The 22,489-nt window shown below is 41.8% G+C and overlaps 1 protein-coding gene across 1 annotated transcript in view; it reads left to right on the top strand.

Annotated features, from left to right (window-relative positions):
* Positions 1-552: 552 nt before the first annotated feature.
* The window catches only part of hrob (homologous recombination factor with OB-fold), a 51,314-nt gene continuing 29,377 nt past the window's right edge, over positions 553-22,489 (top strand). Inside the window, exons 1-4 of the mRNA XM_078224457.1 lie at positions 553-645; positions 11,078-11,128; positions 14,087-15,373; positions 17,517-17,600. Of these exons, the coding sequence (XP_078080583.1) occupies positions 643-645; positions 11,078-11,128; positions 14,087-15,373; positions 17,517-17,600 (1,425 nt within the window). The 5' untranslated portion in view covers positions 553-642. The remainder of the gene's footprint in view (positions 646-11,077; positions 11,129-14,086; positions 15,374-17,516; positions 17,601-22,489) is intronic.

Here is a 22,489-nt window from a genome sequence, read left to right as displayed (position 1 = left end):
TCTGCACTGTGAGGATTCTATGATTCCATGAAATCCAGGGTCACTGTAATAGTGTCTTTAGAAACCCATCACAGATAGGCAAAGAAGTGAATGAGCATCCAGGTGGAAAAAGCATAAAGATCTGGATTGTGTAAGAGTTGAGATACTGTAGCACAGAGCTACAATTCCTCTTTGGTTTTCAATTACTTGGAAATGAGTTTGAAGGGATTCCCTCATCCCACATTGAACATTTGACAGAGTTTTCCTGGCAACTTCAAGGCCTCAGTATCAGGTCTGGTTGCTAAGGACGGAGCGGGGCGGCTGGGTTGCGAGGGGCGGGGCGGGGCGGCTGGATTGCTGAGGGCGGGGCGGGGCGGCTGGGATGCTAGGGGCGGGGCGGAGCGGTTGGTTTGCTGGGGGCGGGGCGGGGCGGCTAGGTTGCTAAGGGAGGGGCGGGGCGGCTGGGTTGCTAAGGGCGGGGCGGGGCGGCTGGGTTGCTAAGGGCGGGGCGGGGCGGCTGGGTTGCTAAGGACGGTGCTGTTGCGAAGCAGAGTCTGGCGCGTGGTGGATTGTGGGAAAGAGTTGACGTCAGCACGACGGCGGTAATTTTCAAGCAGGAGAATTGGCGGCCTCGGGCCCAGAGAGTGAGGCACTCACTGGGGAATGGTGAGAAACTGTGTGGCTTGCAGCTATGGAGAGGGAGTGTAGAATTGTATTTGGGATCCGGCTGAAGGAGGGTGAGCTCGCAGGGGAAGCTCATTTCACCTTACTGGGCTGGCACAGTGGTTAGCACTGCTGCCTCACAGCGCCAGGGACCTGGATTCGATTCTAGCCTTGGGTGGAGTTTGCACGTTCTCCCCGTGTCTGCATGGGTTACATCAGGGTGCTCCGGTTTCCTCCCACAGTCCCAAAGATGTGGGTTAGGTGGATTGGCCGTGCTAAATTGACTCTTAGTGTCAGGCAGAATAGCAGAGTAAATGTGTGGGATAGGGCCTGGGTGGTCGTGCAGACTTGATGGGCTGAATGGCCTCTTTCGGCACTGTAGAGATTTTGTGGTCCTGTGTGCAAGTGACTTATGTGATTTTAATGAGTTAAACTCCAGGGGATGGGAAAGAGTTGGCGGAAGGGATGATGATGATCATAGAACCCCTACAGTGCGTGGGGATTCTATGCGCCGCTGTGACTCTGCTCAGCAACCACCCACCCTTAGTGTGGGATTATAGGGTAAACCAGGTTTAACCCATAATCCCACACATTTACCATGGCTAATCCAACTAACCTACACATCTAGGGACACTAAGAGGCAATTTAGTGTGGCCAATCCACCAAACCAGCACATCTTTCAGACCTGTGGGAGGACACTGGAGCACCCGGAGGTAACCAATGCAGACATGGGGAGAATGTGCAAACTCCACACAGACGGTCACCCGAGGCTGGAATTCAACCTGGGTCTCCCTGGTGCTGTGAGGCAGCAGTGCCATTGTGCTGCCCATATGATGAAGAATGCACTTCATGGAAGAATGAAGAGTCTGGGCAAGGCTTTACACAGGGGTGGAGGTTATGCAATTGCACTAGAACGCATCAACCCTGAACTTTCTCTTTCATAAGTTGAGTTGCTGCTGAGAAGGAATGTCTTGTGTTTATACTGCATGTTTCATAACCACTGGATGTCTCAAAGCACTTCAAAAACCAACAAAGTGTTGAAGTTTAGTTGCTGTTGTAATGGAGGAAACTGTAGCCAATATGTGCACAGCAAGCTCCCATAAACTGCAATGTGATTTACAACAAAATGTTGGAAATACTCAGCACTGTTTATTATTCTACTATTGACATTTGTTCTAGACTATTGTTTTATTACAAACATCACCACTCCCTTTGTTTTTTGTTCCATGACATCTTTGTTAATCATCTGTCCTAGACTTTCCCTTTGTTTTTCCTCCCCCCACCTTTAAACAGCATAAAACCAATCACATTTCTCCATCTAGAGTTCCAAAGAAGGATTGTATTGGACTTGAAGCATTAACTCTATTTCTCTCCACAATGCTACCAGACCTTTGTTTTTATTTCAGATTTCTAGCATCTATATTTTTGTTTTCTTATATTGCAATGTGACAATGATCAGATTTATTTTATGATGTTGACTGAGGAATAAAATGGGTGGCAAGTTGGCGCACTGGTTAGCCACTGTCTGTGTGGAGTTTGCACGCTGTCCCCATGTCTACGTGGGTTTCCTCTGGGTGCTCCGGTTTCCTCCCACAGTCCAAAAGATGTATGGCTTTGGTGGATTGGCCATGCTAAATTGCTCCTTAATGTCAGGGGGACTACCTGGGTAAATGCATGAGTTATGGGAATAGGGCCTGGGTGGGATTATGGTCTTTGCAGACTTGATGGGCCGAATGGCCTCCTTCTGCACTGTAGGATTATATGAAATATTGACCAGGACACATAAGAACATAAGAAACTGAACCAGGAGTAGGCTGAGGGTAACTCCCCTGCTCATCTTTGAAGTAATGCCATGGGATCTTTTATATTCACCCAGCAACAAATGGGGACTCAGTGTAAAATCCAACAGGCGGCAGCCTTTGTCAGCATAGCATTGCCTCAGTACTGCAGTGAAGTGTCAGCCTTGAGACTTGTGTTTAAGCCTGGAGTGGGATGAGAACCTGAAACCTTGTGACTCGGGTGAATGTGCTATTCCCCATTGAGTCATAGCTAGCACGTTTATGCTTGTCAGTTATCTGATGGGTAATGACGATTATGAGGGATGGGAAGAAAGCAGATCTGCGATTTGGGTAGTTTTGAGATCCGGCTGAAGTCAAGTCAACCCTCCGTGGCAGAATTGCTAATCTGGTGCCAGAACTCGGCAGATATACGATACTCCAAGACATCGATCGCTGGGTACCTAAACTAATAACTAGTCCGCATGCAGACCTTCTGCCATTAATATCAACTTTTCAGTCTGTCTTGGCATTGCAGTTTATAATCCATATCTTATGTAAGAGCTGCTTGCCATTCCCTCAATTCTTTCCTTTGTATCCCGTTGTGTGACACCTTGTCAAAGATTTTTTGAAACTCGATTTACAACTGAACGACTTATGTCCAGAAAACATACAACATCCTAAAAATTTAACCAGCTCATTGACATGGCCATCTTTCCAGAAGCTCTCTTGGGAATCTTAAAATAACTTTTGTATCGATGGTCAAACAATGCATCTCAAAGGATCCCTTCCAACAGGCTGTAAGTGAAGTCAAAACTCATGGCAGCTGCACTGTAGGAAACTTGGGGAACACAGGACGCTCTCTTGGAGGGAGTGCAGTGTAGATTTTCATTGAATAATTGATAAACACCCTTGATTAAGTACAATAGATGCCATACTTCATTTTGACATGTTACATGCCGTACAGTTCTAGAGTTGGGAGCTCCTCCGTTAATATCTAAAAACGACTTACATTTATATAGCCTTTAAAGGTAGTCAGATGTCCCAAGATGCTTCACAGGAACATAATGAGAATAGGGGCACAAGTTTGGTCAAAAATGTATTGTCTTGAGGAAGTTGTTTTCTTCTATTCACCGTAAACATACAATAAGGATTGGTAAAATAGCAATGTGACTTCTTTAATTTAATTTAATTAATTCAAATTCCACCATCTGCCGTGGCGGGATTTGAACCCCGGCCCCAGAACATAAGCTGACTTTCTGGATTAATAGTCTATTAATTAGATAATGTGCACAGTGGCACCGTGGTTAGCCTTGCTGCCTCACAGCACCAGGTACCCAGATTCAATTCTGGCCACGGATCACTGTCTGTGTGGAGTTTGCACATTCTCCCCGTGTCTGCGTGGGTTTTCTCCGGGTGCTCTGGTTTCTTCCCGCAGTCCAAAGATGTGTGGGTTAGGTTGATTGGACATGCTAAATTGACCCTAGTGTCAGGGGGACTAGCAGGGTAAATATGTGGGATTACGTGAATAGGGCCTGGGTGGGATTGTGGCCTTTGTCGACTTGATGGGCTGAATGGCCTCCTTCTGTACTGTAGGAATTCTATGCTTCTATAAGCCTATATAGGTGTGATGTTTACTCGGAGGCTATGTTTACATGCTTCACGTCTGCTGTAAACTGAGTACAAAGTCATGGGACTCAACATTGTGTCCTGTCTCTTGTAGTGTTTGAAAGCAGTTTTGAGATAAGATCCCTTAAAAATGTGTACGTCGTATGACAATAAAGGAGAAAACAGAGTGTCTCGGAGAGGAATTGCAGAGCTTGGGATCTAAGACAGCTGAAGTCACAGTCACCAATGGTGGGGCAAATGGAATAGGTCATGCACAAGAGGCCATAATTTAAGGAAAATATGGTTATTGCAGAGCTGAAGAAGTGTAGAGATGGGCAGGGGTGAGGCCTTTGGAAGGTCAAATTATAGAGAACCCTCACTTGTGATAAGATCCTGTGGTGGCAATATAGGACCTTGGCAGCCATAATTTTTCATCATATCCCAAATTAATTCAGCAGTTCTAGCTTGGGTATATTTTGCATAGCGCATTTTTTTGGTTTGATTGCAATGATCAGAAGTTACACATTCTCCACTCTACTTTGATTCTGCACAACAGGGTTATGGGGCCAGCTGAGCAAGAGAAAGGCTCACCCACTCCTCAACACAAGCATGAGGCCTGAGTCTATTTTAACTCCCAGGCCTTATTACTGTAGTCCAGGCCCAACTCTCACTCAAACATGGCAAAAAGTATCAGGCTGACTGGTAGAAATGGGATAAAAGAGGCAGCACTGATGTCCATGAGAATGTTTCTTGGCTGTCTGAATTTATGGGGGGGGTGGGGTTGCAGCCAGTCACTATTACAGTCAAGGGGTGAGGGGTTGTTGAAAGAGGAGAAGCCAAGGTTTCCTGCTGGAGCTTGGCAGAACACTGCTGCTCCTCCTAACCTGCAAGGAAATGAGCAAGAGGGGAAGGGAAGTGTAAAACTACAGGAAGTATAATGGTTAATGGGAAGCAAAGCAGCAGGTTAGCATGTGGGGAGGAGGCTTCAACTACATGGAAAATTATGAAAACAGTTAAAAGGAAGGTTAACTCGGGCGATGTTATTAATGAAGGTGTTAGGATTCAAAAAGGAGGTATAAAAACTAGCATAAGGGCACTTGACCTAAATACTCGTAGCATTCGAAACAAGGTAAATGAGTTGACGGCACAAATCATTGTGAACGAGTATGATTTAGTGGCCATGACAGAGACACGGTTGCAGGGTGGTCATGACTGGGAGTTAAATATCCAGGGGTATCAGACTATTCCGAAGGACAGACAGGAAGGTAAGGGAAGTGGTGTAGTTCTGATATTTAAGGATGAATCAGGGCGATAGTGAGAGATGATATAGGTTCTCTGGCGAAAAAGGTTGATTCCATTTGGGTGGAAATTAGAAATAGTAAGGAGAAAAAGTCACTGATGGGCATAGTCTATCGGCCACCAAATAATAACATCAAGGTGGGGCGGGCAATAAACAAAGAAATAACTGATGCATGTAAAAATGGAACGGCAATTATCATGGCGGATTTTAATCTACATGTCGATTGGTCAAACCAGGCCGGTCAAGGCAGCCTTGAGGAGGAGTTCATAGAATGTATCCACAATAGTTTCCCTCAACAGTATGTAATGAAACCTACAAGGGAGCAAACTATCCTAAATCTGGTCCTGTGTAATGAGACAGGAATAATTAATGATCTCATAGTTACGGATCCTCTCGGAAGGAGTGATCACAGTATGGGTGAATTTGAAATACGGATGGAGGGTGAGACGGTAAAATCTAATACCTGTGTCCAGTGCTTAAGCAAAGGAGTCGACAATGGGATGAAGGAAGAGTGGCCAAGGTAGACTGGGAGCAAAGACTTTATGGTGGGACAATTGAGGAACAGGAGAGGACTTTCAAAGTGATTTTTCACAGTGCCCAGGAAAAGGAAGGACTGTAGGAAAAGGGATAATCAGCCATGGATATCTAAGGAAATAAAGGTGGGTATCAAATTGAAAGATCATGTATACAAAGTGGCAAAGATTATTGGGAAACTAGAGGATTGGGAAATCTTTAAAGGTCAACAGAAAGCCACAAGAAAAGCTATATAGAAATGTAAGATGAATTATGAGAGTAAACTAGCTCAGAATATAAAAATAGATAGCAAAAGTTTCTGCAAATATTTAAAACGAAAAAGAGTGGCTAAGGTAAACATTGGTCCTTTAGAGAATGAGAAGGAGGATTTAATAATGGGAAATTAGGAAATGGCCGAGGCATTGAACAGGTATTTTGTGCCGGTCTTCACAGTGGAAGACACAAATAATATGCCACAAATTGATGACGAGGCTATGGCAGGTGAGGACCTAGAAACTATCATTATCACTAAAGGGGTAGTGTTGGGCAAGCTAATGGGGCTAAAGGTGGACAAGTCTCCTGGCCCTGTTGGAATGCATCCCAGGTTACTAAAAGAAATGGCAGGGAGGAAATAGCAAATGTGTTCGTAGTAATTTACCAAAATTCGTTGGACTCTGGGGTGGCTCCAGCAGATTGGAAAACGGCAAATGTGACGCCACTGTTTAAAAAAGGAGGTAGACAAAAGGCAGATAACTGTAGGCCGGTTAGCTTGACTTCTGTAATGGGGAAAATGCTTGAATCTATCATCAAGGAAGAAGTAGCAAGACTTCTGGATTGAAATTGTCCTCTTGGGAAGACACAACATGGGTTCATGAAAGGCAGGTCATGTTTAACACATTTACTGGAATTCTTTGCCGACATTATGAGCGACAATGGGGAACTGGTGGATGTGGTCGGCCTAACAGCAAAATAGACTATTATTTAAATGGTAAAAAATTGCAGCATGCTGCTGTGCAGGGTGACCTGGATGTCCTTGTGCATGAATCGCAAAAAGTTGGTTTGCAGGTGCAGCAGGTAATTAAGAAGGCAAATGGAATTTTGTCCTTCATTGCGAGAGGGATGGAGTTTAAAAACAGGGAGGTTATGTTGCAACTGCATATGGTGCTGGTGAGGCCACCCCTCGAGCACTGTGTACAGTTTTGGTCTCCTTACTTGAGATAGGATGTACTGGCACTGGAGGGGGTGTGGAGGCAATTCACTAGGTTGATTCCGGAGTTGAGGGTTGGCTTATGAGAAGATATTTAGTAGACTGGGACTATACTCATTGGAATGTAGAAGAATGAGGGGGGGGGGGGAATCTTATAGAAACATAAAATTATGAAGGGAATAGCTAAGATAGATGCAGGGAGATTGTTTCCACTGGCAGGTGAAACTGGGGGGCATAGCCTCAAAATCAGGGAGAGCAGATTTAGGACTGAGTTGAGGAGGAACTTCTTCACCCAAAGGGTTGTGAATCTGTGGAATTCCCTGCCCAGTGAAGTAGTTGAGGGTACCTCATGTTTAAGGCAAAGATAAATTTTTGAACAGTAAAGGAATTAAGGGTTATGGTGAGCGGGCGGGTAAGTGGAGCTGAGTCATGATCTTATTGAATGGTGGAACAGCCTCGAGGGGCCAGATGGCCGACTCTCTGCTTCTTGTTCTTATGTTATTAAAAAAACTTGTCCTCTGCACCTGTTGCTCTTTGTCACCTGATGTATCTATTAAGGTTGGCACCAGGTGCTAATGTGCAACACAGGATAAAAATCACTTGGGCGCTCAATGATGCGATCAGACCCTGATGCCTAGTATCTCACTCTGTCCAAAACACACCTGTTAAAGCAGCAATTGTACGGATCAGGCGACTACCAGTCTGCAAGTATTTTAATCCACAACATGCCGACTCGTCATAGGCTCTGGGGGTGAAATCAGAACTTTGTTTTCAACCTTTGAACAAATAAAACTGCAATGTTCTCTGGTTTCTATCTGGAAGTTGAGGTTTTAAATTAGTTTCCATAATTTTACACTAAGCCATGGTGTAGATTGCCTTGAAGAGGGAGAAGTTTGAAATAATTTTATGCCCAATTACCTTTGTGATAAATGTGACAATTAACTAATATAAGCATTAATGGCCTATTTAGTAGTAGTAAATGCTTTTTTAATTTGCACAAAGATTAGTGATTGACAATAAATTATTTGAAGGTGCGTTCATTATTTTCCTTTTTTTTAGCAAAACATAGTCCGTTTGGGAATTTTAGATGTAGTATTGTGTTAGGATCTTTAGTGCCAAAGATTGCATGTTATTTTAGATTGTGCAATCACTGAAGTGCAAATAAAGTGCTTACCAGCTTTCTATAAATTATATTGAATTCAAAAGGGACACCTCTACTTCAAAGATGTATCCAGTGTTCAAAGGAAGATTTTAATATTAAATTAGATCTTAAAACATTTTAATTTGTTTGAATTCTAAATTGAATAGTACCTATTGCTATAGAATTTTGACCACATTATGGTTTAACTTATTTGTAATACCTTCCATGATGAGGACTTGAATCCCATTTGGTTTCAGTTACCGTTCTGTGATTTTTACCTCGCCAAGTGAGCGGTTAATATTAAGATGCCAATCTCTAATTATTGATTTGATCCATTTTCTGGAGTACAGATGATTGTGCAGACTAAATATAATCATTTTAGTAACTGAGTTAGGGCAGGCCAGATATTTGATTGACTTTCCCATACATTCTTGGAATGCAGCAATTCATTTTTTATAATAGCCCCAAGAAGTGTACAGTTTTAATGAAATATTAAAGTAAGGAATCTAGAATATTAAACATTCATGCAGGCCAGTGAAAAGATTGAAGGGTAGTTTCAGTGATGTGGATGCTTGGAAAGCAACTAGAAGTTAAAGGCTCTCAAAGTGAATAAAGTCAAAGGAAGACTGTCATTTACTTGAACATGCTTGTTCTGTTGCCACATTGGGTTGGTTCATACAATCGACTTGATCAGCAGGACTACCCTGAGTGAGTACAAGAGCGTGCTTTTCAACTGCAGAAGTTGTCAAAGTGAGTTGAATGTGTAGCTCAGACCAAAGAGGAACCTATCCCTCTGAAGATGGGGAAGAGTAAGCATCTCAGTACTGAAGCCAGTGGAATTTATTAACTTTGTCCAAAGATGCTGCAATTTTTGGAGGGGTTATTAAGAGCCATTTGGTTCACCAGTGCCCTTTAGGGAAGGAAATCTGCCATCCTTACCTAGTCTGGCCTATGTGTGACTGAAGGTCCACAACAATGGATTATCACAATAATTAGAGATTGGCATCTTTATGCTCTCTGCAATTCATTCAGTTCAAGAGAAATTTGGGGTGGGCAATGAATACTGACCCAATCAGCAATGAACACGTCCCTTGAATGAACAGAAAAAAATGGGATTGGGAAGATGCTGAATAGATCAGTTGCCTGAGTATCCAAATCAAATTATTTGCATTCAAACAAGCAAAGAGGGAGGGAACTAGTTGCTCCTTTTAGGACCTGGGTTCAAATCTTACTCATAGAAAGGAAATCTCTTGGCCTTAAGGGTGCTGTGTGAAGGGAAGTGTCTCAGTTGGGTCCAAATAGGTACTTTTAGTCAGAGAAATCACAGGTTGGCTGTTGGTAAGAATGTTGGGCATTTGGAAGAGCGTATCTTGATTTTGGTGGGGTGAGGTAGGGTCGCCTGGAGAGACCTTTGCATGTAATTGCTATATTTGACTTGGGAATTCCTGAAGTGGCAAGTGCACCGTTCTGCACAATTAATATCCCTCATCTTGATGGGCACATCTTTTTCAAAAAAGTGAAACCTTCTCCAGTGCTCGAAGATAATTGAACAAAAGCTTTCAGGCATCAGTCCAATGTCACAATCTTTTATTTCACCTTAAAGGTCTCTCCACGCTAAGGGTACAGAAAAGATTTACCAGGATGTTGCCTGGTATGGAGGGCATTAACTATGAGGAGAGGTTGGAGAAACCTGGTTTGTTCTCACTGGAACGACGGAGGTTGAGGGGCGACCTCATAGAAGTCTACAAGATTATGAGAGGCATGGACAGAATGGATAGTCAGAAGCTTTTTCCCAGGGTGGAAGAGTCAATTATTAGGTGGCACAGGTTTAAGGTGCAAGGGGCAAGGTTTAAAGGAGATGTATGAGGCAGATTTTTTACACAGAGTAGTGGGTGCCTGGAACTCGTTGCCGGGGAAGTAGTGGAAGCGGATACGGTAGTGACTTTTAAGGGATGTCTTGACAAATACATGAATAGGATGGGAATAGAGGGATATAGTTCCCGGAAGGGTAAGGGGTTTTAGTTTAGTCGGGCAGCATGGTCGGTGCAGACTTGGAGGGCCGAGGGCCTGTTCCTGTGCTGTAATGTTCTTTGTTCTTAACTTTGTTGCACTCCACAGACAATAATCACATGGTCCCAGCTGTAAAGGAGACCTTGTCTTTCATCATCCCAACACAAATCTCTGGAACATTGCTAGTCATTATTTTCCTGTTTAGATAGAGGTTTCTTTCCTTCTTCCCTCAAGTCATCAACCAGCCAAATAATTTTCAATTAATTTCATTAATTTTTATCTTAAGTCTTTGATGGTGAATCTTTAAAAGCTCCAATTTCTAACTCAATTTTAACATTCTACCAATCAATTGATATTGCTGTTGGTAATCGGTGACCTTCATCCACAAACATCCATTGTGAGCATTCTTTACATGGGATATCACACAAATCTGGATATGTTGAATGAAGAATGTATTTTCCTTGCTCTGTCTCTTATCATTATGCACCAGCAAAATCATATAACCCGATTGAAGTTTTTGGTTGTATGTGAACACGGTAAATAATGAATTATTGATTCAATTTAGTTTTAGAGTAGAAACACTAATTGGGTGAAAGGAGTGAGGTTATTTCATTGAGATAATCAGTTGAATTTGGCCGCCTTAGTTTCTTGGCCACTTTTTTATGGTCATTAGGCCTACAAATAAAATTGAAACTCTGTTCATTGCTTTAAAAACCTTTTTAAAACTTGTTCAGCAACTTTTATTTGTAAGTTTGTTTTTACCATAATTTTCAGGGATTGTACAAAATGGATGAGCAGAAAGGGTTGAGTTTTAATGCAGGTTTTTTTTTTACTACAATGTTGCATTGAAGTTTTTGAATTTACTTTTATTCTCCTTCAAGGCTTGCAGTTTCCAGAAGCTGTTTACTGTTGGCGAAGAGTTTGATGATGATGTAAGTGCTGTTCCATGTTATTGATGTTGCAATATATTGATTTATGAAACTATTCCATTTCTGTTTTGACATTCATTCTCTATATGACACATTGAAAGAAACTTCCACTATTTTCAGAATAACTTTTCCAGTTAGAGTCAATGTGTACTGAACGTGCTGCTTTTATGCCAGAAAATGAGACTTAACCTGTGATTTGATTTGATTTATTATTGTCACATGTATTGGGATACAGTGAAAAATATTGTTCCTTGGGAGCTATACAGACAAAACATTCCAGAGTGCATCGGAGAGAAGCAAAGGAGAGGGTGGAGAATATAGTGCTGCAGCTAGAGATAGGGTGCAGAGCAAGATTAGCTTAATATTTGGTAGGTCCATTCAAAAGTCTGATGGCAGCAGAGAAGAAGCTATTCTTGAGTCAGTTGGTTCATGATCTCAGACTTGTATCTTTTTTCCGACGGAACGACGTGGAAGAGAGTAAGTTCGGGGTGCGTGGGGTCCTTGATTATGCTGGTTGCTTTTTCTAGGCAGCAGGAAGTGTAGATGGAGTCAATGGATGGGAGACTGTTTTGAGTGATGGACTGGGCTGCGTTCACAACCCTTTGTAGTTTCTTGTGGTCTTGGTCAGAGGAGGAGCCATATCAAGCTGTGATATATCCAGAAAAGATGCTTTCTATGGTGCAACTATAAAAGTTGTAAGAGCCCTATGGACATGCCAAATTTCCTTAACCTCCTGAGAAAGTAGAGGTGTTGGTGGGCTTTCTTAACTATAGCATCGGCATGGAGGGACCAGGACAGGTTGTTGGTGATCTGAACATCTAGAAACTTGAAGCTCTTGACCATTTCCACTTCATCACCATTGATGTAGACAGGGGCGTGTCCTCCACTGTGTTTCCTGAAGTTGATGACTACCTCCTTTGTTTTACTGACATTGATGGAGAGATTATTGTCACCACACCATTTCACCAGATTCTTTATCTCTTTCCTGTATTCCGTCTCATCATTGTTTGAGATCTGACCCACTACGGTGGTGTCATCAGCAAACTTGAAAATGGAGTTGGAGTGGAATTTGACCACCCATACCAATTGTCCAATGCACATTTTCAAACTTTGTGCTGTATGTTATCTATTTAACCATGCTGTCGTCCTGTCATTTTGCAGCCGTGTTGGGTTCTGCACTGACCACCTTTGTATATTTTCTTTGTGTTTCGGACTTTCATCAAAATGCAGTGCCCGAATGTCTGGGCGTTTTGGAAGTATCTTACATCAGTACTCTTTAAAAATGGTTCCTGCTGATGACTGCAAACCAAAATTTGGACATGGATTCCAGAAAGAGAGAATCTTTTTCTGTTGGTAAAATAAATGAATATTTCTGAAATATGGATCAACCTGCATGTTTACTATGGAATTCTCAGTTTGGAGAAACCTGACCCTGATTGAATGACGGAGCAGACTCAATGAACCAAATGAACTCCTACATCTTATGATTAGGCCAAGAGCAAAAAGTTACAAAAAGAGAGAGAAAGTCTCAAATGCTTTTGAATCATCATTCTGATTTATAATACAGTGGAATTATCAGCAAACTAAAAGAAAATAATTTGCTAAAATCATTAGATTTTGCAATTTTGATATTCAAAAGAATAGGGCAGAAACTATTCAAATCACGCCACATTTCATCTGCAGTTAACACAAAGGAGGACTGCTGCAGAATACTAAAAGTCATAAACTTGCAAAATGAGTGTATGGAAAATAAACATTGAAAAGGACTACAGGTGTGAGGGAGTATATTTTGTTAGGAAGAAGAAGGTCATATCTTGAAAAATAGTGTTTAAATGGAATAATGGAATAGCGATCTGGGAGTACAGGTGTACAAATCGTTAATGGTAATAATCTAGGTTAATAAAAGGCGAAGTTATAGCCTTCATTTCTAAATGGATAGAATTGAAAAGCAGGGAAAGTACGTTAAACTTAAGAACAGTTCTGGTGCCATTCTGGTCTTCGTTTAATAGGAAGGACACAGAGTCATTAGAGGAACGACAAAAATGATTTACTAGAATTATATTACTAGAATTATATCACTACTGAGAGGAAATTATCAGAAAAGATTGAACAGACTGAATAGGCTATTCTTAGAAAATAGAAAATGAAGGGGCGACCTGTAGAGGTATTTAAGATTCATGAAAAGGTTGGATAGAGTAGGTGTGGAGAAGATATTTCCAGTTGTGATGGAGACCAAACCTGGGAGCCATAAATATAAATCCAATAGGGAATTCAGGAGAAACTACTTTCGCCCAAACCTGGTTGGAATGTGGAAGTTGCCACTGCAAAAAGCAGTTGAAATGAATACCATAGATCATTTAAAAGGAGAGCTAGAAGAGTGTGAAAGAATAGTAGAATATGTTATTGGAAGCAGAAGAAATGTTGGGAGGAGGCTTGTGTGGAGCATAAACATCAGCATGGATTTATTGGGTTGAATGACCTGTTTTGGTGATATTCTGTGATACTGTCTATAGTTCATGAAGGAAGTGAAAGGCCAGTGTTCTGACTGAAATCCTGATTCTTGACCTGGAGTGGGTGGGAGAAGAAAGTAATAAAATGTGACCATTGTTTTTATGGTTAACTTCTTTTGATTGGAAGGCTTAAGACTTTAAATGCTAAGTAAGTGATAGTATTTATCAAGTTTAATTTCCCATCTAACTTTACTTTGTCAGTTGGATTTTAATTTCTGTAGCCCAAACAGTTGGGGTCAATAGTTGGCTCTTAATTAAAACAAAATTATGTTTAATAAAAATTCTCAAAATGACCTTTAAGTTTTTTTGAAAAGCGAATAGTGTAATTGTTTGCAATTTAAATTGTTTGAAGATTAACTTGTGTATTTCAAACTTTTTGCAGTATCAAATTTGTAATATCTAACTTCTCAATGATATGCAACTTTGGTTTTTTTTAATCCACTGTGGACAGGATTTATTATCGGCCGCGTTGGATGTTGAAAGCTCAACTGTCAGCTCACCTGGAACAGATCCTAGTGTTGGATTAAGACCCATTGCTTCAGTTCTCAGGACACCGGCTAGTTCATGCTATGAACCCAAAAGCTTGCCACATGGCACATTAGGTCAGAGGTATTGCCAATCAGAATGTCCAAAGAATGTGTTGACCAACAATGACCCTACAAGAAAAACGTTGGCAGCATCAATAGATGCCTCGTTAAAATCATTAACATGGCTGAACAACCCAAGTCAGAAGAAGAACTCAACACCTGACTTCAAATTTGTTAGTAATGCTCAGCAGAAGAACACTGAAGTTGGCTCAAGTGAGGAAATTGATATATTATGGTCGAATTGTGAGGAGTGGAATGAGGCTGCAAATGTACAGAATTCAGAGACCAAGAGTCCAACTTTTGGTGAAAATAGAGTTTTAACTCCTCGAGTTCTTCTTTCTCCAATATCTCTTGGAGCCGATAATGGAATAATACCAGCAAAATTGCCACGGCATGAGAAAGCGGATGATAGCAAGTGTGAAAATTCCAAAGTGGTTGTCAATTGTAAGAACAATCGATCAATGTGTGGAATAAATGATTATGAGGATGCAAGCAAACCTTTCAAACTCATCAATCAAATATCATCTGGATTCAACCAGTGTCCAACAGCTTTGAGAAATTCTAATGCTGATGGAGTTGCAAAGAGAGGAACCAAGAATTTCTCTGGTCAGATAGCTGAAAGTTGTGGTTACACTCCTTCACTGTTAAATGCTGTGCCAAGGGCAGGATCATGTAGTCCCACTCTAACCAACATTATTAGACCAAGAAAAGAATTATTAACACCAGTGCCACAAAATAATTTGAGCAAAAACATGGTAGGTTTAAGCCCATGTAAATTTGTGTCTCCAAATCTGCAGTCTCAATCTGCACACCAGCAAATGAGCGCCACTGCCTTGAGGAACTGTCCAAATCCAATGCTACTGAGACCAAGGACACCCCTTCAGAACTCGAGACACTCTAATGGAGACACCAAAAGACCAACTATGCCCGTCGGTGAACCTCGAACATTAATGTGTGCTATAGAAAGCCCATCAATTGCTGAAGGAGCTCCGTATTCACCAGCAGCTAATTCGAGTTGTCTGGGAACCCCTGTTACCAATCACTTGATTCAATTGGTATCAGCTGCTAATCGGACACCAGAAGCTGTAAAATTGAACAGGCCACGACCAAAAAGACGCTTTCCTGGACCTGCTGGAATTCTTCCACAACAGGTATGACGGCAGACACTGTTTCAGTAATTATTCAGTTCTTTTGATTTGTTATGTCTCATCACTGTCAAATCAAAATTCCTGTGCTGTACTAGAGTGATGAATACCATCTGAATAAGAAAATGATGAAATAATCACGTTGGTTGATCCTTTCACAGTAGTTGCTGTAGAGAGTGATTGTATAATTGTCACAATGGGCTGGTAATCCAGAGGCCTAGATGAACACTCTGACATGAGCTGAAATTTCACCATAGCAAGCTAGCTCAGTACCATCAGATTGTCATTAAAAATCCATCTGGTTCACTAATGCCCTTCAGGGAAGGAAATCTGCTGCCTTTACCCAGTGTGGTATACATGTGACCCCAGACACACAGCACACAAAATACCCAAGTCAGGCAAAATCTTGACATGGTCGTACTCATTGTATCCCTGGGTAGGTTCTGTTCCATTGGTCGGATAGGTGTGAGGGTGCGGCCTTCAGAGTCGTCAACATTGAACCCAGATCTCATGGCATCAGGTCAAACATGGACAAAGAAACCCCTTCTGCTGATTATCATTCTCCCTCAATTGATGAATCAGTGTTCCTCTATGTTGAACACTATTTGGAAGAAGCACTGAGGGTTCCAAGGGTGCAGAATGTCTTCTGGGTGGGGGCTTTCCAAGTCCATGAACAAGAGTGACTTTGTCGCGCCACTACTGAAGGGCATATCTGCCAGACTGGGCCTGTGGCAGATGGATAGCAGTAAATGAAAAACTAGGGAACGTATATTCATAGCCATCAGAAGAATAATGGGAGGGTTATAGAGATTTTAATACACAGAGGGTATAGAATGTTCTGCCAGAAATTCAAAAGCATGAACATTTTTGAAGTGAGGTAGATAAACATTTGAACAAAAATTTGAAAGACAGTGGAATGTACTGAGAGCTGCCAGGGTGTGATAGGCACAACGGCCTCCTATATTATGAATTATTTCTCTTTTCACTTTCATAGAAGTCTATCAATAATCTCTGCATTTTTCTTTTCATGACACTAGCAAACTACGCACTTGTAAATTAAGATAATTTCTACTATACCTCATGTACTTTGCCTTCATTTGACCTCTGCCCTGACTATTCAGGTGGAAGATTACTTCTTGAGCTTCAAGGTGGAAATCATTTGTCTTCTGTTTTAACTTCATTAATTCTTTCAACAGTGTCATTAATCTGGTGCGTTTACTTTCATGGTGATGCATTGCTAATTCTGTGTAAATTTTCCATATCCAGCAGTACTGTGCCAAACTATAGAAACGCATCTGTGATTGGACATATTTAGTATTGGTACCGATACACCATAGGATTATATCTGGTATTAAATCATCTTTAGGCATTACCACAAATGGTTGCCGCACCCATCCTTCAGCCTAGTGTCTTATGACTCAACTTGGAAAGGCGAAATTTAAACATATTGGGTGTTGTATAACTGGCTGAGATAAAGGACTATCACAAAGTCGCCATTCACTTCACAGAAATCTCAAAAATATGCACAAAAAGGAAGTGAAATGGCTAACTTGTATATTTTAATATCCTGCTCATCCTAGTGCATTACATGGCAAGGAAAATGCAAAAACGCAAGGTAGGGTGATTGCTCTATTCAAAAGCTGATGGCGTGCCTGAACCTTGCCCAAAGCTCTCTTTGACAGAGAGGCATTGACGTGCTTAGGCGATTTTAGTATGTGATAATGCTGCGATTGTGAAGTCACTTCTGCTGTGTCAAACCAGATATTAAAATGTCATTGATTTGAATACTGAAAGAAAAACATAAATTATGGGAATTATGTGCTTTTAAACAAAATAATGAGCAAAATTGAAGATTCTTAAGATGTAATTCCACGGTCTATATTTAAGTACTCGAATGTGTATCCTTAATATGTCTGCCTGCCTTGGGAAACCATGTCAATTCACTATAATATATGAATGCGCTCTTGTAACTGTAATTGGATTTCCAAAAGTAAAATGTAGAAACTCCAGGCCTCAGTTTAGCTCATGCTCTGGTACCACAACAGCTGCTGCATTTTAAGCTGATGTCCAAATTGTGAATTGATATATAACTCTCTCAACCATCATGTCCTTATCCTGTTATTGATTATTCAACACACTTGTATTCCAGCATCTTGGTAAAAACCTGGACGATGTCTTAATTTCAGCACCACAGACGCCAACACATGGTGCAGTGCCAAAGCTACGGTCACAGGTAAACCTGCAGGCAGACGGCTTGGTCTGTGCTCTTGGCTTTCAGAAATGTTACCATTAATATTCTGTTGCATATTAAAAAATAATCACACTATCTTTTTTGGGGTTGTGGGTGTAGCTGGCTCAGCCAGCATTTATTGCCCATCCCTAATTGCCCTTGAGAATGTGATGGTGAACCACCTTCTTGAATATTAACACTCCATGTGGTATGGGCAGTTCGGAAGCGTGTTTCAGGATTTTGACCCAGCCACAGTGATGGAACCGCGATATAGTTCCAAGTCAGGATGGGTATGGCTTGGGGGAAACTTACAAAGGGTGTGTTCCCATCAGTTCTTGTTCTTTTGGATGGTAGCAATTGCAAATGTGGAAGGTGCTAGCGAAGAAGGCTTGATGAGTTGTTGCAGTGCATCTTCTATCAAGTGCACATTGCTGCCACTGAGCATTGGCGGTAGAAGAGTGAATGTTGAAGGTGGTGCCAATCAAGCAGGCTCCTTTGTGCTAAATGGTGTTGAACTTCTTGCATATTTTTAGAGCAACTCACCCAGGCAAATCGATGGTCAGGCTTTGAGGAGTCAGGAAGTGAGTTACTTGCTGTAAAATTCCCAGCCTCTGACCCAGGATGTTGATCGTGGGAAATTTTACGATGGTACTGCCCTTGAATGTCATGGGGAGATGCTCAGATTCTTGCGTTGTGAATGGCCATTGTCTGACACCTTTGTGCTGCAAATGTTACCCATTAGCTCAAGTTTGAATGTTTAGGTTTTTGCTGCATATGGACAGTAGCTGCTTCAGTACCTGAGGAGTCAGAACATTGTGCAATCATCAGCAAATATCCCCATTTTGTACCTTATGATGGAGGGAAGATCATGGATCAAGCAGCTGAAGGACATTACCCTGAGGCAGTCTTGCATCCATGTCCTGGAACTGAGATGATTGGCCTTCCACTAGCATTATCCTTTTGTGCTAAGTATGCCTCGAGCCAGTGGAGGCCTTTCTCCCTGATTTCCATTGACTTCAGTTTCGATTTTTCAAGACCCCTTGATGCTGCACTCAGTTTCTGGGCTTATGTTTGCACCATTTTTTGAATAAGAGTGTAACATTTGCAATTCTCCAGTCCCTTAGCACCACCACTGAAACTGAAGATTGGAAAATTATAACCTGTGCCCCACAATCATAGAAATCATAGAAATCATAGAATGTCTTAATGTCCAATCTCACTTCCCTTGGTGTCTTTGGATGCATCTTATCCTGTTCTGGTAATTTATGTTAGGGAAACAAAGGTAGTTTTAAAGGATTTATATTTGTATTGGTAAATATTAGAAATAAGGTATCGTTTTAAGTGGGTTTATTTGAATGTTTCTGTACCTTGAAGGGTAAAACCTATAGGTTGATGCTGGACAAAAGTGTGGGCATTGGTTAAGTTTCAGCTGTTTCTATTGTGCTTAGAGAGGGCAACGTGAAGAATAAATAGTAGTAGTAGGGGCGCTACTTAGCAACGTCCCAGAGGAAAAGGCTTTCCTTCATAATTCTATATGGAAGCAGAGCAGAGCAGTTGGAAATGGGGAGAGAGAGAAGGCAGTTCTCACAAGCTCTGCGAGAAGTACTTGATTTGGAAGGCTAGAGGGAGAATATCTCTGTTGGGCTTTGCTATATCATGAAGTAATGGTTATCTAAAGAGCAGCTAGTTAAGAAAATCTATGATTTCTATGAAAACTTGAGAAATGAAGAGAAGTTTCCAATAAGTCTGAGGTTAAAGGTAATAGAACGAAGCACTTTCCAGTAAAGACAGACAGACAACTGAGAGGAAGGCCGAGATGCCAGAAAGACATCTGAAGTGGTTTTCAGGTTCATTGTTAAAAGTGGAACAGAAGCCTTGTTCAGTAATGTCATTTGGAAAACCTGGTTTGGACTTTGGAATGCAAACCTATTGTGAGAGATTTAAAAGTGTGTTTTTGGGAGTGGAGTTTGGAAAATCTTGTGACAATCATGTGGGGGGATTCTAAGGAGAAATCCAAAGACACGAACTGAACTTTGGTTCAGAGCGGAGTGTATTTGACCACAGCCAATCATGGTCCTGTGACTCGGATCCTCTGTGTTTGAACCAACCTTCCATTCTGGGATCTTCCCTTCCAGTTATAACATCAACTGCGATCATAACACTTATCAATTTTTAAATGCAGACAGTATTATTCATGGTTCATAGTAACATTTTACAGGTAACTTTTAATTCTGGGAAGATTAAGGCTTAATTGTAGAAAATGGGATAAGTGCAACTAAAACAGCTTGAAGACTGTCACACTTAAGGTTGGCACAATATTGACTGAAGGAATTAATGGCTAGGAAGGTAAGATCATAAAACAACAGGTGGGTTTGCATAGCTGGAGAATCAGAGATAAGGGCTAGAATAAAGGCGGGCGAGGCTCGCAGAATGGAATTCTCTATAGGCCTTAGGCAGGATTTTACGAGCCTCGCCCGAGCGAGGTCATAAAATCCCACCAAGATGTATACACTGCTTGTAAAGAAATGCAATGCAGAATTTTGTTTTGGGATTTATTTTAAAGCACTGAGAGCCCTGCAAGGCTACATCATCGTAGGGATGGCTGGAGCTTAAAGTTCTAGAGTTTCAATTTGTCTGTGTATTTGCCTGATCTGCAGAAGGAGAAACACCAACCGAAAAGTGGCTATGGTTAACTGGCTCCAGACAGCAAAAATGTTGTTAGCTGGCTCTGTATAGTTAGGGCTCAGGAATAGTTCCAGGAACTGTTTGATAGCTCCATGCAATTGGGGCTCAAGAGAAGACCTGGGGAACCATGGAAGTGGCAGAAGGTCACTGCTCCGTGATGGCAAGGCTTTGCACTCAGAAACAACACTGGGAATCATTTATAATTTGTTGCAGCTGGGGAGATCATAGCTGGTTGAAATCCAGGGGCAGTGCCAACCAGTGAAACTAGCCAGCCATTGAAATCGTGCCAATAAGTAGAGGTTGGAGTGCAGACTCAAATCCAAGTGATTGGAGTTTTTGGAGATGAGATTGAAACCCTGTGAGGTGTGCATTTGTTGAGTAGTTTGAGTGGGAATGGCTTTGAGGAAATCCAGATGTTTGATCTTTTGAAGGTGAAAAATTTGGAGTCCCTCGTGAGAGTTTCAACAAGATTGGTCAACTCACATGTTTACTGCTGAGAAATCCATGAGATCTGGTTGCATTTGCTATTTACTGTGCACTGCATTTGACTACAGGTTCCCTGTCAATTCACACATACCTCAAATTAACCCTGAATGTTGGAATATAAGATAGATATTGTAAATTGTTTTATCTTTTTCATCATGGATGTAAAATTTAGTTGTTCGTTCAGAACCCGTGGAATCTTGTGGTTTTATTCCCTTAGCAAATGTCTTGAATCTCAAACCTTGTCAAACAACAAGGTGTGTTTCTGAATGGAGGGTTGTGACTAGTGGCGTTCCTGAGGGATCAGTGCTCGGACCTTTGCTGTTTGTAATATATAGAAATGATTTGGAGGAAAGTGTAACTGGTTTGATTAGTAAGTTTGAAGGCGACACAAAGGTTGATGGTACAGCAGGATATCATAGAAATCATAGAAACCCTATAGTACAGAAAGAGGCCATTCGGCCCATCGAGTCTGCACCGACCACAATCCCACCCAGGCCCTACCCCCATATATTTTACCCACTAATCCCTCTAATCTATGCATCCCAGGACACTAAGGGGCAATTTTAGCATAGCCAATCAACCTAACCCGCACATCTTTGGATTGTGGGAGGAAACCGGAGCACCCGGAGGAAACCCACGCAGACACGAGGAGAATGTGCAAACTCCACACAGACAGTGACCCAAGCCGGGAATCGAACCCAGGTCCCTGGAGCTGTGAAGCAGCAGTGCTAACCACTGTGCTACCGTGCCGCCCATATAGATCGGTTGGAGACTTGGGCGGAGAAATGGCAGGTGGAGTTTAATCCGGACAACTGTGTGATAATGCATTTTGGAAGATTTAATACAGATGGGAAATATAGAGTAAATGGCAGAACCCTTCAGAGTATTGATAGGGAGAGGGATCTGGTTGTACAGGTACACAGGTCACTGAAGGTGGCAACTCAGGTGGAGAAGGTAGCTAAGAAGGCATATGGCATGCTTGCCTTCATTGGCCTGGGCATTGAGTTTAAAAATTGGCAAGTCGTGTTGCAGCTTTATAGAACCTTAGGCCGCACTTGGAATATAGTGTTAATTCTGGTTGCCACACTACCAGAAGGATGTGGAGGCTTTGGAGAGGGTGCAGAAAAGATTTACCACGATGTTGCCTGGTATGGAGGGCATTAGCTTTGAGGAGAGGTTGGAGAAACTTGGTTTAAAGGAGATGTACGAGGCAATTTTTTCACACACAGGATGGTGGGTGCCTGGAACTCGCTGTCGGGGGAGGTAGTGGAAGCAGATACGATAGTGACTTTTAAGGGGTATCTAGACAAATACATGAATAGGATGGGAATAGAGGGATATGGTCCCCAGAAAGATAGGGGTTTTTTCTTCAGACAGGCAGCATGGTCGGTGCAGACTTGGAGGGCAAAAGTGCCTGTTCCTGTGCTGTAATTTTCTTTGTTCTTTAGCACATTATTGTTCCTTAACCAGATCTTACCAAAAACTTAAGAATCCAGGCTAGGATCCTAACGACCTATCCCCTAACTCCTCCATATCAATTCTAAACCCTTCAAGTCATAAATTATCTTCTTTCATCTTGATCTGCACAATATCTTCCTTGGTAAAGACAGATACAAAGGTTTAATACTTCAGCCATGCCTCCGTCCATCCTTGTGTGAATCTCCTTTTTTGGTCCCGAATCAACTCCACTTCTTTTATCATTTTACCAATCTTGTTGAAAC

The sequence above is a fragment of the Mustelus asterias genome, chromosome 11 (genome assembly GCF_964213995.1).
Source record: "Mustelus asterias chromosome 11, sMusAst1.hap1.1, whole genome shotgun sequence".
NCBI classification, from domain to species: domain Eukaryota; kingdom Metazoa; phylum Chordata; class Chondrichthyes; order Carcharhiniformes; family Triakidae; genus Mustelus; species Mustelus asterias.
The sequence above is the reverse complement of the archived record's forward strand: the minus strand, read 5'-3'. Positions and strand labels throughout refer to the sequence as shown.